The sequence below is a fragment of the Dreissena polymorpha genome, chromosome 10, assembly GCF_020536995.1.
Source record: "Dreissena polymorpha isolate Duluth1 chromosome 10, UMN_Dpol_1.0, whole genome shotgun sequence".
Classification (NCBI taxonomy): domain Eukaryota; kingdom Metazoa; phylum Mollusca; class Bivalvia; order Myida; family Dreissenidae; genus Dreissena; species Dreissena polymorpha.
In genome coordinates this window covers 75,615,143-75,633,993 of record NC_068364.1, presented here as the reverse complement: position 1 = coordinate 75,633,993, position 18,851 = coordinate 75,615,143, and the positions used below count along the sequence as shown (strand labels likewise).

General features: G+C 37.7%; 1 protein-coding gene and 1 long non-coding RNA gene across 2 annotated transcripts; both read left to right on the top strand.

The window, feature by feature from the left end:
- Nucleotides 1-33: 33 nt before the first annotated feature.
- On the top strand, nt 34-15,066 carry LOC127848306 (ubiquitin-conjugating enzyme E2 G2). Its single transcript, XM_052380686.1, has 5 exons — nt 34-185; nt 8,426-8,507; nt 10,242-10,360; nt 13,085-13,225; nt 14,698-15,066. The coding sequence occupies exons 1-5, from the start codon at nt 143-145 to the stop codon at nt 14,808-14,810; spliced, it is 498 nt and encodes a 165-aa protein (XP_052236646.1). The 5' UTR covers nt 34-142; the 3' UTR covers nt 14,811-15,066.
- LOC127848307 (uncharacterized) lies at nt 3,495-6,001 on the top strand. Its single transcript, XR_008034447.1, has 3 exons — nt 3,495-3,864; nt 4,737-5,026; nt 5,173-6,001. It is a non-coding gene; the product is annotated as an uncharacterized LOC127848307 (long non-coding RNA).
- Nucleotides 15,067-18,851: the final 3,785 nt, after the last annotated feature.

Below are 18,851 nucleotides of genomic sequence, written 5' to 3'. Positions count from 1 at the left end.
CGTTCATATTCGAGTAACCAATCAAAACCTTCATATTGCAACGATTTAAGTGTTCATTTATTTCTACCTTCTATTGAAAAGCATCTTTTTTTCTGTTTGACAACTCGACATGACGATAATTTGTTGTACAATATAATATTAAATGGCAGGTTCTGCATTAAAAAGATTAATGGCTGAATACAAACGTAAGTTATATTTGAATTTGTTTTGAAGAGCACATATCAATTAGCAATTGGCTGTCAATGTATCAGTCTTTCCTTAATTATTTTTCATCAATTGTAGATTAGAGCCTGAGGATTGCTGAGACTGAGTGTTAAAAGTTTTTGAAACAGGGTCTTTTTCATTGTTAAAAGACACATTGTGGTGCATTCTTAATCATATTATAGCACATAGCTTTCAATCTGGGAGTTGCCAAATATGTACAATTAAAAAAAAATTGTTTTACAATTTGGGATATTCCTCTATCAATTTGGGGAAAAAATGACCATATTTTCAATTGGGAAGGGGCAGAATTTCGGCCCCTGCTATATCAGGGTGAAAAGCCCTTCCAATTCCCATATGGTACCTTTATAGAAGGGCCAACATTCAAGGATTTTTGCTGCCTGCCTGTTATTTTTATACTGTGCTAGCATAGTATCAATTTAAAGATTAATATGTTCCATTTTGAAATTAGAAAACAAGACATCATTTAAATTTTACTAGAAAGGAAATCTCAGAGGTCTAAATGTGGTCACCCTAAGGAAACAGGGTTTCAGGAGGTATAACATTTTACAAAAGCTCAGTATCTCCATGTACAGACCCCAATCATTTTTCAAAGTTACCCCACCCCCTCCATGCAATGTTCATAAATGTTGCACTGCAGACATACATAGGTTGCAGGGTATGTGTGTAAAACAGTGATGTCACTTCATCAGTCACCAACATCATCAGCCAGGATCCACCCATCAACAAGTGTTTCGACCCTTTAATCCTGGTACACTCGCCGGGTGGTGGGTCCACAGTGGTGATCAGTCCACTACGTGTTGGTGACTGGCTTCCAGCTCCTCTCATCTCTTCGAGACCATAGCCAACTGGATGCCCTTCAGCTGATTGTTCTAGTCTGCCCACAGCAGTCCTTCTGTCATGGCCGTTGAGTCCCATGGCGCCCAACATCTTCCATAGTGAATTGGCTGGGAAACCCCTTGCTCCTATTTCAACAGGGAACAGCCAGGTTCTCCATCCTTGTTGTCTGCATTGGTCCATGAGATCAGAGTACTTGGTTTTCTTCCTTTCATAGGCTTCTTCACACCTTGTTTCCCATGGGATTGTCAATTCAATCATCACCAGGTGCTTTGCAGTGTTGGACCAGATGACAATGTTGGGTCTGAGATTGGTTTGTACTACCTCCGGAAAGACAAGCTTTTTCTGTAGGTCAACAGCCATATTCCAATTGTCAGCTTTGTCAAGTACTGAAGATTTTGTTCTTTTGCCTTTAGGTGCTGACTAGCCCTATTTGACAAAGTGGATGGTTTTTGGCTGTGGCTGTTTTCTCTTCTTCATTCGCTGTCTTTCAAGAATGTCTGCCATATCTCGAAGCACTTGGTCATGGCGCCATCTATATCTGCCTTGCGTGAGTGCTGTGCTGCATGCCGATAGTATGTGCTCCATGCTTCCAGTTCTGTTACACAGTTGACATGATGGGCTGTCTTGTATTCCCCATCTGTGTAGGTTAGCTGGTGAGGGTAGCAGATCATGTACCGACCGCAGTAAGAAGCTGATTCGCAAAGGCTCATACTTCCAGATCTGGTCCCATGTCATCTTCCTTGGTGTGGTGTCCCATTTTGTCCATGCTCCCTGTGAACCCATGGCTACTGCTCTAGATCTTCTCTCGTATTTTTCCATCTTCCGCACTTCATCTACTACCATTTTTCTTTTTTCCCCACTGGCTGCTTGGCTCCATCTAGGACATGTTGAGATTCCAAAACCTTGGCGCCCGCTAGTGGTTGTTCCAACAATGTCTTTCTGCCTAAGTCTGCTTTCTGCCTGGGTCACTGCCTGGCTGGCTGACCACTTTCTCCCTGTTCTTGTCTCTATGCCAGCTTTCCTGATCTTATCATCTCGGGATTCTTTCAGAGTTACCACCAGCCGTGCCTTTGATGCCTTGAACTCCTCCACTAATGATGAGAGCGGGAGTTGTAACTGATTGGATCTTTCATAAAGACCTATGTTTGTAAAGCTTGGTGGTACCCCTAACCATCTTCGAAGATGCCTGCTTATGGTTCTTTCAAGGCCCTCCACTGTTGATGTTGCTATCTCATACAACATAAGGGGCCACATCAGGCGAGGTAGTAGTCCGTGTTGAAACAACCATGCCTTGAATTTTCCTGGTAGCCAAGACCTGTCTATTTGTTTCAACCCTTCATTTATTTGGCCTTTGATGCGCTTTACATTATTTGTATCGTTGAGGCTGGCATCATACCACTTGCCCAGGCACTTGATTGGACTATCCATGATAGATGGTATGTCTTCTCCCTGTAACTGGAGGTTGAACTTCTTGGTTGACTGTCCTTTCTTGATGATAAGGCTTCTGGAAATAACCACAACAGGCTTGTATACAATTGCAAAGCATCTTTTTTACCAGCAGAGAAAACAGACTCATGAGAAATACTTTCTAATGGACCATGAAAGGATACACAATACAGGGCCGGATCCAGAGAGGACATAACTGGGGGGGGGGCACACAATTTGTTCCATTAAACAAATGCGGAGGGGGGGGCGGCGGCCACAAGAAGTCAGTGTACAATGAACGGTCATATATTAATACGTTTACACTTAATATAGGTGATTTCAACATAAATAAGTAAATATAAAACGCTGTCTGTTAAAGATATTTGATTTTTATTTAAACAACTACACTGTGGCTCCAAATGGTAGGGGGCTGGCAGCTAAATTTAACCCCACTGAGCTGGTAGGTAGACTCTAACAGTCATCTTCATGACGAGTTCGGAAAATAAAAAAGAGAGAGTATATAGAAATGTAAAATTCAGTTGAATTAACTATGCAAACATTTTATTTCAAAATATACATAAATACTGTTGGTCTGATCAATCTTTCAATTACCATATTTTATCAGAGCATGATAAAATGTGAATGTTATTAGTTAAAAATGCAAAAGCTGAAAAAAGTGCACAAAACTTTTAATAACATTTAATTTAAATGAAATTAATATCTACAAGGTGTATACAGAGCAGAACAGGCATACAATGCTTTTCATTGTATGGGCTATATTTATTGTACTATTAGAAAAAGAAAATTGTTAATAAATTTACGCTCAATCTTTTTGTTCCTATATTTCAAGACTTTAGAGTTAAACAATTAAAACATACAGAATTAACTTACACAATAAACGCATTATAATACATTAAAAATAATTAATTCTTACCTTAGACTCGACAACTTTGGCTCAGAATCAGACTCTGTGTTTTTTTAATAGACCCAAAAATCGATCCAGTGTTGTTGCCTTTCGCTTCATTTTTATGCCCCCCTTCGAAGAAGAGGGGGTATATTGCTTTGCTCATGTCGGTCGGTCGGTCAGTCGGTATGTCGGTCCGTCCACCAGGTGGTTGTCGGATGATAACTCAAGAACGCATACGCCTATGATCATGAAACTTCATAGGTAGATTGATCATGACTTGTAGATGACCCCTATTGATTTTGAGGTCACTAGGTCAAAGGTCAAGGTCACGGTGACCCGAAATAGTAAAATGGTTTCCGGATGATAACTCAAGAACGCATACGCCTAGGATCATGAAACTTTATGGGTAGATTGATCATGACTTGCAGATGACCCCTATTGATTTTGAGGTCACTAGGTCAAAGGTCAAGGTCACGGTGACCCGAAATAGTAAAATGGTTTCCGGATGATTACTCAAGAATGCATATGCCTAGGATCATGAAACTTCATGGGTAGATTGATCATGACTCGCAGATGACCCCTATTGATTTTGAGGTCACTAGGTCAAAGGTCAAGGTCACAGTGACCCGAAATAGTAAAAATGGTTTCCGGATGATAACTCAAGAATGCATACGCCTAGGATCATGAAACTTCATGGGTAGATTGATCAAGACTCTCAGATGACCCCTATTGATTTTGAGGTCACTAGGTCAAAGGTCAAGGTCACGGTGACCCGAAATAGTAAAATAGTTTTCGGCTGATAACTCAAGAATGCATAAGCCTAGGATCATGAAACTTCATGGGTAGATTGATCATGACTTGCAGATGACCCCTATTGATTTTGAGGTCACTAGGTCAAAGGTCAAGGTCATGGTGACCCAAAATAGTAAAATGGTTTCCGGATGATGACTCAAGAACGCATACGCCTAGGATCATGAATCTTCATGGGTAGATTGATCATGACTTGCAGATGACCCCTATTGATTTTGAGGTCACTAGGTCAAAGGTCAAGGTCATGGTGACCCGAAATAGTAAAATGGTTTCCGGATGATAACTCAAGAATGCATACGCCTAGGATCATGAAACTTCATGGGTAGATTGATCAAGACTCGCAGATGACCACCTATTGATTTTGAGGTCACTAGGTCAAAGGTCAAGGTCACGGTGACCCGAAATAGTAAAATGGTTTCCGGATGATCACTCAAGAATGCATACGCCTAGGATCATGAAACTTCATGGGTAGATTGATCATGACTCGCAGATGACCCCTATTGATTTTGAGGTCACTAGGTCAAAGGTCAAGGTCACGGTGACCCGAAATAGTAAAATGGTTTCCGGATGATAACTCAAGAACGCATACGCCTAGGATCATGAAACTTCATGGGTAGATTGATCATGACTTGCAAATGACCCCTATTGATTTTGAGGTCACTAGGTCAAAGGTCAAGGTCACGGTGACCCGAAATAGTAAAATGGTTTCCGGATGATAACTCAAGAACGCATACGCCTAGGATCATGAAACTTCATGGGTAGATTGATCATGACTTGCAGATGACCCCTATTGATTTTGAGGTCACTAGGTCAAAGGTCAAGGTCATGGTGACCCGAAATAGTAAAATGGTTTCCGGATGATAACTCAAGAATGCATACGCCTAGGATCATGAAACTTCATGGGTAGATTGATCAAGACTCGCAGATGACCACCTATTGATTTTGAGGTCACTAGGTCAAAGGTCAAGGTCACGGTGACCCGAAATAGTAAAATGGTTTCCGGATGATAACTCAAGAATGCATACGCCTAGGATCATGAAACTTCATGGGTAGATTGATCATGACTCGCAGATGACCCCTATTGATTTTGAGGTCACTAGGTCAAAGGTCAAGGTCACGTTGACCCGAAATAGTAAAATGGTTTCCGGATGATAACTCAAGAACGCATATGCCTAGGATAATGAAACTCCACAGGTAGATTGATCATGACTCGCAGATGACCCCTATTGATTTTGAGGTCACAAGGTCAAAGGTCAAGGTCACGGTGACCCGAAATAGTAAAATGATTTTTGGATGATAACTCAAGAACGCTTTTGCCTAGGATCATGACACTTCATAGGTACATTTATCGTGACTTGCAGATGACCCCTATTGATTTTCAGGTCACTAGGTCAAAGGTCAAGGTCACAGTGACAAAAAACGTATTCACACAATGGCTGCCACTACAACGGACAGCCCATATTTTATTCTGTTTCCACACTGTCCAGTTAAGAGACTTACAAATTGAATTTTTGACACATGTTCATTCATAATGATGTATAAGCCTTTGTTTTTGTGCCAGTAAATACTATGTTTATGGAAATGACGAGAGAATTTAACATTTAAAAAACCAATGTAATATGATATGGCAACAGGACACCTGTGATTTGCTGGGTCAATTCTATTTAGCTTGACCATCCAAGATGTTGATAGCTTTAACAAACTGGTGGTCTGAAACATTGAGAAAATGTCACGGTTCACTGACAATAAATCAAACATGTAATTCTTGCTACGCATCTTGCATTTAATTTTGTCAATTCAAATTATACATAAAAATATAATGAATTTTTAATCCGCTTGTTAATTGAAAAACAGCTACACAGTTTGTATGTATAAAACAATGTTAATACATAAATAGGATCAAGCATATTAAAATATCAACTTAGATTTAGTTTCCTTTACTGTACAGGATTTGTAAAGTTAGGTTAATATTTGTGTATTGAACAAAAATAACAACAGTGTAAAGAAAAGTTAATTTGGGGATGTTCTATCCAAACCCTGAGAGTTCAGATTTCCTCAAATGCCAAGTAAAGATTGTAAATTTCAACCCACTCCTCTGGTTAGTTTTCAGAGTGCACATATAATTAACTTTTGAGCTTAATGTCGCATTTGTACATGCATAACTGTATTAACTCCAAACCAACTAGTACAAGTGGTAGGCCAGTATTACATGGACTGGTGTTCACTGTTTACACCATTTCACAACCCCATCTGATACTGGTCAGTATCTTGGTTGGGAGTGGAATTAATGGTCTATTACATAACTGACTTCTGTGTGTGGTAAACACATGATACTGGTCATGTGGTAAAGTTGCACTTGTATACATTTGCCCAATACACAACACTAGCCCTGGCTATTTTTAATCAGATTGCATTGCTATCTATGGTGGTCATTGACTAGGGGAGTTAACTGCTATAAATAACATGTTTCATTACCATTAATTAATAAATAAAACATTACAAATTGTGTGCATGTTTCACATATTGTCAAATAAGTCAAAATGTGTGAAAGGAATCCAAAAAATCAAAGACTCAATCATATAATGGATATAATTGATTAGTATAGCTCCTGATTGGTTTTTGCACTATTAATTGGATACATTTCACAGGTCATTGACATAAGTGTCATAAATTGTAGACAGAATGTATAGAGAATTTCATCTTAGTATTAATAAGTAAATGATTCCATGATACTTATTGGATTTTATTTCAAGGTCACAGTGACAAAAAACATATTCACACAATGGCTGTCACTACAACGGAGAGCCCATATGGGGGGCATGCATGTTTTACAAACAGCCCTTGTTATGGAGACAATGCCATGATACGCTGTATTATATACCGCAAGAAAAGTCTCCATATCTGATGTTCCTGTGTTTATTACATCTGACAATACAGTGTTAATTGGTATATTTGACATCAAAACAAGGTTCAAGATCATCCAGACGCTTATTTAGTGTAAATGACAGACACTTAATGTTACACAGACGCTTGAAATATCTGTCGAAAAGAGAGCATATCGCACTAAAGAGATTCTTGCGACGGTGATAATCGAGTCTTAACGTACAACAGGTCACCCCCAGTGGAGAGTAGGCAGTAAGGATGGAAGGGGCAAGTCTTCTGTCGGAAATCGGGTAAATCGGAACATCTGGCCAACTTTGTTAAAAAAAAAAAACACAAGAAAAAAAGAAGGCTTTAACGGCTGGGGGGGGGCACGTGCCCCTCGTGCCCCCCGGTAAATCCATGCCTGCAATTATAATTATTTAGTGGAATTTAACTTTGATTCAGCCTCCCTTAGCGCTACTATGTGTATTCTGGTGACTGATCTTTACTTAACAATACAGCAGTAAATGTCTGGCATCAACCATATCAGTAACACCAGTTGAACACTGTTTGGCAACATTAAGTTATATTACATACTGATAATTTAAACAAGTTAGCAAATACATGCCCAGTGCATTGTTATGGCATTGTTATGGCATTGTTTATAATTATGTATTATAACTATAAAGCTAAACCTTTTGAGTTTGTTGATTTGCTTATGATAGCTCTATATTGGTTTGTTTTCTTTTAAGATAGCTCACAAACACATTTGTATGTTGGCATAGAACAGAAAAGTAGAACTTGGTAATAGGTTGGCAATATTATAATTTTCAAATAAAATTGTTAGAATCCAGAAATAACGTATTTTATATTCAAATGATCCAATGAACACTCTTGGCCAAGCAATATGTGCAATAGTTTCCAGAGGTATAGTTGTGTATTTAATTTTTTTAAGCCAAGCACGATTCCCTTTAAGATAAACAAAAAAAATTCAGATGGATAAGTTTTCAATGTTAATTATTGTCTAACCAGTAAAAATGTTATTTAAAAATTATAGACATATATGCCAACCTCAAATATATGTAGTAAAACTATTTTAAATAACACAAATTAATAATATGATTTAAAGACAAAAAGTGGAATCATTTTTTGGCCTTTTAATTGGATTGGAAGCCATGATCTTTTGGATAAAAATCTTATATGCCACCACTTGGCTGTTTTTTTATATTTTGACTCCAATGTGTGAACAAGTCTCAGGGTAAATTTGTACTAAAATACTGATATAAAAAGAATACACAAACATTTAGTGGCATTGTATAACTGGTGAAGCAGGGGATCAGTTTTTGTTTTTGTATTCAGAGCTGACCCTCAACCCTCCTGAGGGAATCATTGCCGGTCCAGTAAACGAAGAGAACTTCTTTGAGTGGGAGGCTCTTATTATGTAAGTTAACCCTTTAACACTTAGATACGTATTTAACCCTTTGTCACTTGCACAGTGCAAGAATAGGTAAGCACGCTGTCTTTAAAAAGCTCTTGTTGAACTTAATTTCTATACCATTAATTTAGTAACACTGGACTGTTCATTTGTATAAAAACTGATAACCTGTGATCTGGGAAAACTGGGCTTTAGCAATGTGCGTAAAGATTAGCCTGTGCGTTTCAACACTTGTCTTTTATAGACTTTTTTATGCCCCCTTTTCGAAGAAGAGGGGGTTTATTGTTTTGCACATGTCGGTAGGTCGGTCGGTTCTTTCGTTCGTCCATCCACCAGATGGTTTCCGGATGATAACTCAAGAACGCTTACACCTAGGATCATGAAACTTCATAGGTACATTGATCATGACTGGCAGATGACCCCTATTGATTTCGAGGTCACTAGGTCAAAGGTCAAGGTCACAGTGACTCGTTCTTGGATGCAGTTTATGCTTCCAAAGGACCACATTTGCTGATTATATTATGTACTGGTGTCATGGGGTCATCTACCAGGGCTAGCGCTGTCCCGAAACTTCTTTGAGCCAACCAGTTTTTTGTTTTTCGGTGCCCGAAAACTGGTTTGGAAATAATTATATATACATGTACTATCAACTTGTTATGCCCCCCTTCGAAGAAGAGGGGGTATATTGTTTTGCACATGTCGGTCTGTCGGTCGGTCCGTCCACCCAGGCCTAGGATAATAAAACTTCATAGGTACATTGATCATGACTGGCAGATGACCCCTATTGATTTTCAGGTCACTAGGTCAAAGGTCAAGGTCACAGTTACTTAAAACAGTAAAATGGTTTCCGGATGATAACTCAAGAATGCTTTTGCCTAGGAACATGAAACTTTATAGGTACATTGATCATGACTGGCAGATGACCCCTATTGATTTTCAGATCACTAGGTCAAAGATCAAGGTCACAGTGACAAAAACGTATTCACAATATGGCTGCCACTACAACTGACAGCCCATATGGGGGGGGGCATGCATGTTTTACAAACAGCCCTTGTTTTTCAGGAAGTATCTTGATTACCCTGATTACCCTAATTACTCTAATGTTTTGGACACTTATTTTTTTTTCGTGTCCTAAAATTTAGATAAAACTATAATCATATCGAAATAAAAGCATTAAGTCAATGTACAATAATTTTCTTGTTATTAACTCTTCTTTTTGTGCTTAAAAAATAAATACAACTTTACAGCTTTTCCAACTCTTTCCTGAAATGATATAGATCAAACAAGTAAAAACATGATGATTCCTTAATAGGAAGACACTGTTTCAAATGCTGTTGGGTGAATTCATTATTCTCTATCGGTAAACATGGTTAATTACCCAATTATGCGAATGCAATGGTCCTTTGCCCTCAGGCATGCATCTGCTAGGTTTTATGACCTTAATCCGGTTGTAAAATCCATGATTGAAGTGACAGACACGAGATAAGCAAAAACTGGCCCTAAGTCTGTAGAATAGCGCGGTAAAATATACTGTTTGAAAATAAAGAGACATTTATTATGGATGAAAACCAGAACGTCCAGAAATTAAGAGTCACGAAAAAAAATACTTTTTTGCTAAAACAGAGGATGTCCGAAAACTTAGAGCTTCCAAAAACGTAATTATGGTAGCCTGTGCATACTGCACAAGCAAATCTTGGACAATCCCAGTTTTCCCAGACCAATGTTCTTATATACCGACAGGGGTCCAGAGGGCACATGTTTCGAGGGTGGAGTGTTCCCAGCCAGGCTGACATTCCCCCCTGATTACCCTCTGGGGCCTCCCAAGATGAAGTTTACATGTGACCTGTTCCATCCTAATAGTAAGTGATTGTTGTAGTGAGTCAAGGTTACGGTCATGTTGATACATATATAAAAAGTTTGACACAAGTTCTCATTTCATACCATGTTTTATTAAACAAGGTTATGATTTTTCCTCTTTGAAGCTAATTTTCTACCTTTCAATGTAAAACTAATATTACAAATATGTATCAACTGGATCTTTATACAAATGAAGATTTAAGTTGGATTCTGTAGGGCATTTATCTCCTCAGAGGTTGATCTTAAATCACACCCCTGATTAAAGGCTCTATAAAGGTGACACAACCACTTATTATGCATATCAACTGGTCAAATTTATACCGGATTTCAGTTACTCTTGCATAAAAACTGCTGATAACACGGCTTAGGTACAACGTTGCCAAGAATTATGAAAGATATACCCGTTTCATAATTGGAAGAAATGTTTACATTTTTGCAGTATTGTGATGTGTAACCTCAGAGCGGTGACATATGCTAAAAATAGCCGAAAGAAAATTCAATTTTAATTCTATTTTAAACAACTTTTTACCAGCAGAAAGTAACTTATTAGTTCACTACAAACGTTTTAACCATTTAGAAGAGACCTACTTTGTGAGTAATACCGGAAAACGTTAAAAATCATCGATATATTTTTAGGTGACCTGAGTCACTTTCACTTTCTCTTTCCCGAGTAAACAGCGATGTAAATAAACAGTTTGTTTGTAAACACAATTGACTTGGAGGACACTTTATTTTGAGCTCAAAGCAAGTTGTATTGCTTTTTTTTTATTGTAATGTCCAATAGCGTATATATATTGTTTTTTGATAACCTTTATAAATAAAATATGAAAATAATATTTAAAAATCGGTAAATAATTACGGATCTTCACCTTTATTGAGTCTTTAAATGAGCTCAGAGATTTTGTAAGTAAGTAATCATTATTTTGATCTTAGCATTGGCATATTTTGGGATTAAGATCTTTTTTAAAGGCCAAATAATAAATGCTTATACCTTTTCCAGCTCTGGCATTAGAGTTTTTAGAATACAGCATCCTGTTTTTGTGGTTGATTTGTCTTACGCCATTATTGTTTTTAATTTTGCCAATTAAGAGTCAATAGTACCACTGTGCTGAACGCATTTCAACACAGGTCCTTCCATTAAGGCCTTATAAACTCTGTAAGGTATTTCTGATAATACTTTCTTATTTAGCCTCATTTTGGGAAATTGGGCTAAATGCATTTGCATACATGCCATAATTTTTTAGGTCCAAAGCGGGACTTTCCATAAAAAATTGTCGGGACATTTGACCAAAAAGCAGGACACCTAAAGCGATCCATCATTCCACCTTTACTGTAGTCAGTATAGTACTAACAAAAACTCTTGATACTTTTATTCAAGACATAAAACATCTGATATGAAGCATGAAATCTAAAACATAACAATAACAGTTTTATTAAATAAGACAATAGCAAACAACAAAGATAAAATTCATCTTCTTAGAGTACAAAATCTGGAACATTACGACAACAATACTCATAATATTACTTTCAATGGCAAACATTAACGCAGGGGAGGTTATCCAGTACACTGAAAGTATGGGTTACAGTAAACTATCTACCTAACAGTTACATCAGCTTGACACGGAATGCGCAGCCATACACATTTCCGAGGTAGGTTTTTGGTGGAAGCAAACCGTCTTTGTGTTCATTTTAACTGCCAACAACTTAATTGGAGTAGGGTCAAACTGTCATGCATAGCACCTCGTTTTTATTACAATTACACCCAATTACACTAGACAGGATGGGTATCACTTATTGGACTGTTTGTTGCGATTTTGGTATATTGCACATTCGGATTATCCCACTATTTTGGAACTAAACATTGAATGTAAAAGACTCATTAATGACGTAGAGTTAATTTTACAAAACAATTGTTTTGTAAACCGTTTCAAACAAAGACAAAAGCAAACACATTTTCAACATTTATTTCATTATAATACAACTATTGATAGCAATAAGCGACCACTATCTTGAAGACCACCATGGTGTGAATGCCTGATAAAATCAATAATTAGCCGATAAATCGCTGATAAGGTGTCATAAACAACTCTGGTACACACGAGAAGTAGAATCAGATTGTTAATTGGGGGCAATAAAGGGATTATGGGTGGTAAGTGTTAGCAAACCAGAGCTTGAATAGCGAATTTTATTTTCAACGAATGTCGGGACAAATCGTCTCATATCGGGACGCTGGGACAAAGGGCCCAAAAGCGGGACAAAGTGTCTTCCCAGATAAGCCTGTACATTCTGCACAGGCTAATCAGGGATGACAATTTCCGCTTTTATGGATTTTTTTTAAAGGAAGTATCTTCTTTTTCAGTTTAAGCAGAAAGGATTGTCTCTGATTAGCCAGTGCAAACTGCACAGGCTAGTCTAGGATTGTACTTTATGCTCATACATTTAGCCCAGTTTCCTAAGAATGCAGCTCAACTAAGTAGGCTAATTCACATTAATACTTTTAACCCTTTGCATGCTGGGAAAAATGTCGTCTGCTGAATTTCTAAAATTAGCATTTTCTTCGATTTTTTTCAAAGAATATTATCAGAATAGCAAACAGTTTGGATCCTGATGAGACGCCACGTTCTGTGGCGTCTCATCTGGATCCAAACTGTTTGCAAAGACCTTCAAAATTTGGTTCCCGCACTGAAAGGGTTAATCTAATTACTGTTTTTATTACATCCCCCTAGTCTACCCAGATGGCCGTGTGTGCATCTCCATTCTCCACGCGCCGGGGGATGATCCAATGGGGTACGAGACGAGTGCCGAGAGGTGGAGTCCCGTACAGAGTGTGGAGAAAATACTGCTGTCTGTTGTCAGCATGTTGGCAGGTAGGTGTTGGTTGGTCATGTGCGGTGTCAAAGTGACTACCAGTATGACCAGTCACTATCAGGAGTTAAAATTCCAGATGCCCGCTCGAATTGGAGACTGAATTGTTGCCCTGGATGAATATAGAACCAAAATACTCCATTTACCCTATTTTAACCCTTTCCCACTTAGAAGCAAAGTGAAAATGGCTATGTGCAAACAGCATAAAACCAGAACAGCCTGGGAGTAACTCAAAGTATGTTCTGGTTTTTTGCTGTTTGCTGCTCATCAGTATCTAAGGGTTGAAAATGAAGCTTTTAAAACTTAAATCTCGTAAGAAAGGTCTTCAATTAAATTTAACTTTCTTAAGGACTACAAATGCGTCAAAATACGTATCTAAGGGGTAAAGGATTAAGATCATTGAGTGCCTTTAGTTTTCAACATGTGTTGGTCTGGATATGATACGACTTTTACTTTTGCTACTTGATATTATACAATGCTTTGATGATACTGTTTGGAACATTAATTAGCTGATTTATGAGCATGTAGGAGTTATATTTACATTGACAGCATGTATTTGCCCATTAAATATAAAAAAACAGCTGCACACTTTATTTCAAGAAAAATCATTTTGTCAAAGGGGTGATTTTGACAAATGAGAAACTATATGTGACTGCATAGAAAGTAATTGATACATTATTTTGTCTGCTGGTATCTGTTCTTACTGACTTGTGCACCCCTTAATATTGACCGGTTGAAAAGTTTGTATGACTACAACTGTTCCTTTACGGGATATAGGTGTTCTCATATACTCAAGCGAGTATGAGAATACGCGCTTTTGATTTAGAGTTGAACTGATTCTCAATGAAAATGGGAATAAGAAGTGTTGTTTTCAGAAATAAACGACACACAAATTCTGATTTTTATATTGTGGTTCTCCTACTCTTTTGAACAAACAACATTTATACTTGAATTTATTTTGTTATTATATATGAAGGTCTGCATGTGCATTTGTTATGAACCCATGTTAAATTTTTCTGAAGTTGTGTCTCTTGTTCAATTTAGAATTTTTGTCATATGGTTATAAAAATGTGCTGCGATCAATAATACTACATGCGACATTTGCAAGTATTTGTCACTAATATGACATGTCTAGTTGGTCGTCAGTTTGCTTTGTATGGGTCCTCATTTGGCTGTGTATGGGTTCTCATTTAACTGTGTATCGGTCCTCATTTGGCTTTGTATTGGTCCTCATTTGGCTGTGTATGGGTCCTCATTTGGCTTTGTATTGGTCCTCATTTGGCTGTGTATCGGTCCTCATTTGGCTTTGTATTGGTCCTCATTTGGCTGTGGATGGGTCCTCATTTGCCTGTGTATATGTCCTCATATGGCTGTGTATAGGTACTTGGTTTGCTTTATATGGGTGCACTCTATGGCCCTTGTAGCTAATTTTCTACAAATATAGTATCTATTTTGTAGTAACATCATGTTACAGAGCCCAATGATGAGAGTGCAGCTAACGTGGATGCTGCCAAGATGTGGAGAGATGAGAGGGACAAGTTTGAAGAAATGGCGGTAAAACACGTACGCAAAAGTCTGGGCTTGTGACCATAACCTTCGTGTAAGGCTCAAGTGGCAACATGGAAAGTCAAACATTGGACTTTGTTGTGTCGTAGACAAATCATGACATTGATATCGGGGTCCTTATTCACAAAGAACTGTACCAAATGGAAAAGCTGATTTTTGCCTCTGAACAGGCTTTGAGTTTGTAGCTGTTGAATGAAATAATGATTGCATTCATGTTTTTGTGTTAACGTTTTTTGACAAATGAATATTTGACAGAATGGGCAATCCATTGAGGATTTTTTTTTAAAACAAAAATCATTGTTTTTTTAATTGAGACTTTGATCCCAAAATTTCATTCAAGTGCATCCGTACATGGATTTCTCCATGGAACTTGAGTGTCAGCATTAGGTTTAAGGATGAAGGCTGTAATGATTGGATGCATTGACACTGTTTATTGTCAAATATGTATACAGCCCACAGGCATTAGAAGGGAGATGTTCTTTGTTATGTTATGGTTATCATCATTGTACTCTTTGACCCATAAGGGTTGAATAGAAGGGCATGATTCCAGTCTATGACCCAAGGGGATAAACGGAAGGGTGTCATTTCAGTCTATGACCATAAGGTTTTAATGGAAGGGGGTCATTTCAGTCTATGCCTCAGGGGGGTAAATTGAAGGCAAATAGCTCAAAGTTGGTGTAACAGAATTTACTAAGCACTACTTTGTTTAGCATTTTCATTTTTCTAAAGTTTGCACCCGTATTATATGTGTTCTTTTGAGAGTATTCCATAGATATGTTTATATTTAAAAACCTGTCAAGAATTGAATTTCTACATTTAAAAAATGTATTGTTGCAATTGCTTAAAGTAAGTCAAAACGATAGTATGTGATAGTCTTTCTATTGAAAATTATCTCAAGGATTTGTATTGACATTTTGGAAGCTGATTAACAGTTTTCTTGTTTTCATTCTGTTATTATTTTTAGAAATTTATATCATTAATACTGCTAAACATTATATCATGTTATTGACTTTTTATGGGTGTTTCTTATAATATAAATGATTCTAAGGTGATTGTGTTTGACTGTGATATTAATAAGCAAGGAGTTTTGAAGATACATTGGTAGATCAAATAAAAAAACACTACATTATTAACTCTTTCAGTGCGGGAACCGAATTTTGAAGGCATTTGCAAACAGTTTGGATCCAGATGAGACGCCACAGAACGTGGCGTCTCATCAGGATCCAAACTGTTTGCTATTCTGATAGTATTCTTTGAAAAAAAAATTGAAGAAAATGCTAATTTTTGAAATTCAGCAGACGACATTTTAGCAGACGACAAATTTCCCAGCATGCAAAGGGTTAACCCTTTACCGCTGAGATACGTTTTTTGACACATTTGTAGTCCCATAGAAAGTTAAATTTAATTAATGACTTTTTTTACAAGATTCAAGTTTTAAAGACTTCATTTCCAACCCTTAGATACTGATGAGCAGCAAACAGCATAAAGTTTACCTGAACAGACTGCAAATTCGCACATAACCATTTTCACTTTGCCTCTGAGTTGGAAAGGGTTAAAGCTGCCTTTTCACAGATTTTGGCATGTTTTGAAGTTTTGCATTAAATGCTTTATATTGATAAATGTTAACATTGGATCTAAAAAGCTCCAGTAAAAATCAAGAATAAAATTATAGAAAGGAAAAAAAGTAGCCGGTAGCAGGGCTCGAACCAGTGACCCCTGGAGTTCTGGAGTGAAAACAAATTAGACCGCTCGGCGATCCTGCCAAGTATGTACAAGAGTCGTATTTTATACCTTATATAAGCAATCTTCGTAGTTTCACAAAATCAAACGACAACAACAGAACTCTCCAAATTATTAAATCGTTAACGTTGCAACGCTTTATAATTTTCAGGTTTTTAAATCTTCAAAAGATGCATATAATGGCTATATAAGACCATGGTAAATGTTCAGAATTACTGTTTCCTCACAAATATTATAACTTAAACGAAAATTTGTGAATCTGAAACAACTTTTTTCAATTTTGTCAATTTTCCAAAACGTGAAAAGATCCCTTTAAGTAGTGGTCAGTATTGATGTGTTGTAATGATGATATGATGCCAGATTCAATGTTTTTTAGCTCATCTATTTTTTGAAAAAAAATTATGAGCTATTGTCATCACCTTGGCGTCGGCGTTGGCGTCCGGTTAAGTTTTGCGTTTAGGTCCACTTTTCTCAGAAAGTATCAATGCTATTGCATTCAAACTTGGTACACTTACTGACTATCATGAGGGGACTGGGCAGGCAAAGTTAGATATCTCTGGCGTGCATTTTGACAGAATTATGTGCCCTTTTTATACTTAGAAAATTGAAAATTTTGGTTAAGTTTTGTGTTTAGGTCCATTTTTTTCCTTAAGTATCAAAGCTATTGCTTTCATACTTGCAACACTTACTAACTATCATAAGGGGACTGTGCAGGCAAAGTTATGTAACTCTGACTGGCATTTTGACAGAATTATGTGCCATTTTTATACTAAGAAAATTGAAAATTTGGTTAAGTTTTGTGTTTGGGTCCACTTTATTCCTAGAGTATCAAAGCTATTGCTTTCATACTTGCAACACTTATTAACTATCATAAGGGGACTGTGCAGGCAAAGTTATGTAACTCTGACTGGCATTTGGACGGAATTATGGGCCCTTTATACTTAGAAAATTGAAAATTTTGTTAAGTTTTGTGTTTTGGTCCACTTTACCCCTAAACTATCATAGATATTGCTTTCATACTTGGAACACTCGCAAACTATCATAGGGGACCCGGGTACAGTAAAAGGACAAGTTGCATAACTCTGATCGTCATTTTTACGGAATTATGGCCCTTTTTTGACTTAGTAACTTTGAATATATGGTAAAATTTTGTGTTTCAATCCACTTTACTTCTAAAGTATCAAGGCTATTGCTTTCAAACTTCAAATACTTTCATTCTATCATGACGTTACTGTACCTGGCAAGTTGAATTTTACCTTGACCTTTGAATGACCTTGACTCTCAAGGTCAAATTATTAAATTTTGCTAAAAATGCCATAACTTCTTTATTTATTAGATTTGATTGATACTTTGACAAAACTACTCTTACCTGACATACCACAATAGACTCCACCCAAACCATCCCCCGTGCCCTCCCCCGAATCAATCTCCCCCCCCCCCCCCCGCCGAATCCCTCCCCTAATTTTTTTTTGTTTTTTATAAGATCATCGCACAAATGACCACCACACCCTCACACTATACTATACCCCCCGCCACCCTACCCCACACATTGTTTTTTTTTTAAACGGTTAAAAACACAAATATTTATTTTTATTATTTTATGTTTGAAATACCGTCCAACCATCGCACCAAAGAATACACCCCCCCCCCCCCAAATTTCCCCCCCCCCTATTTTTTCTTTTTTTTAAGATCATCTCACAAATGACCACCACACCCTCACACTATACTACCCCCCCCCCCCCCCCCCCCCCCCCGAAACCCCCTCCCCCCAAATTATTTTTTTTTAACTATCATCTCACAAATGACCACCACACCCTCACACTATACTATACCCCCCACCCCCACCCCCCCCGAATCCCCCCCCACTATTTTTTTTTTAAGATCATCTCACAAATGAACACCACACCCTCACACTATACTATACCCCCCCCCCCCCCCCGACCCACCCCCCCATTTTTGTTTTGAAACGGTTAAAAAACACAAATATTTATTTTTATTATTTTGTGTTTGAAATACCGTCCAACCATCGCACCCAAGAATACCCCCCCCACCCCCCCTATGTCCCCCCCCACCCCCAATTCCCCCCCCCCCCCCTAATTTTTTTTTTTTATAAGATCATCTCACAAATGACCACCACATCCTCACACTATACCCCACCCCCACCCCACACACCCCCAATTTTTTTTTTTCAAACGGTTAAAAAACAAATATTTATTATTTTATGTTTGAAATACCGTCCAACCATCGCACCCAAGAATCGCCCCCCCCCCCCCCACCGATTTTTTTTTTCCCGCATTTTTGGAAGATAATGTAATAAATGTC

Excerpts from the sequence above, each read along its gene's own strand:
- LOC127848306 (XM_052380686.1), top strand. The coding sequence starts at position 143 with ATGGCAGGTTCTGCATTAAAAAGATTAATGGCTGAATACAAAC. Across the intron at positions 8,508-10,241 it reads GAGTGGGAGGCTCTTATTAT|GGGTCCAGAGGGCACATGTT; the intron begins GTAAGTTAACCC and ends ATATACCGACAG. Across the intron at positions 10,361-13,084 it reads TGACCTGTTCCATCCTAATA|TCTACCCAGATGGCCGTGTG; the intron begins GTAAGTGATTGT and ends ACATCCCCCTAG.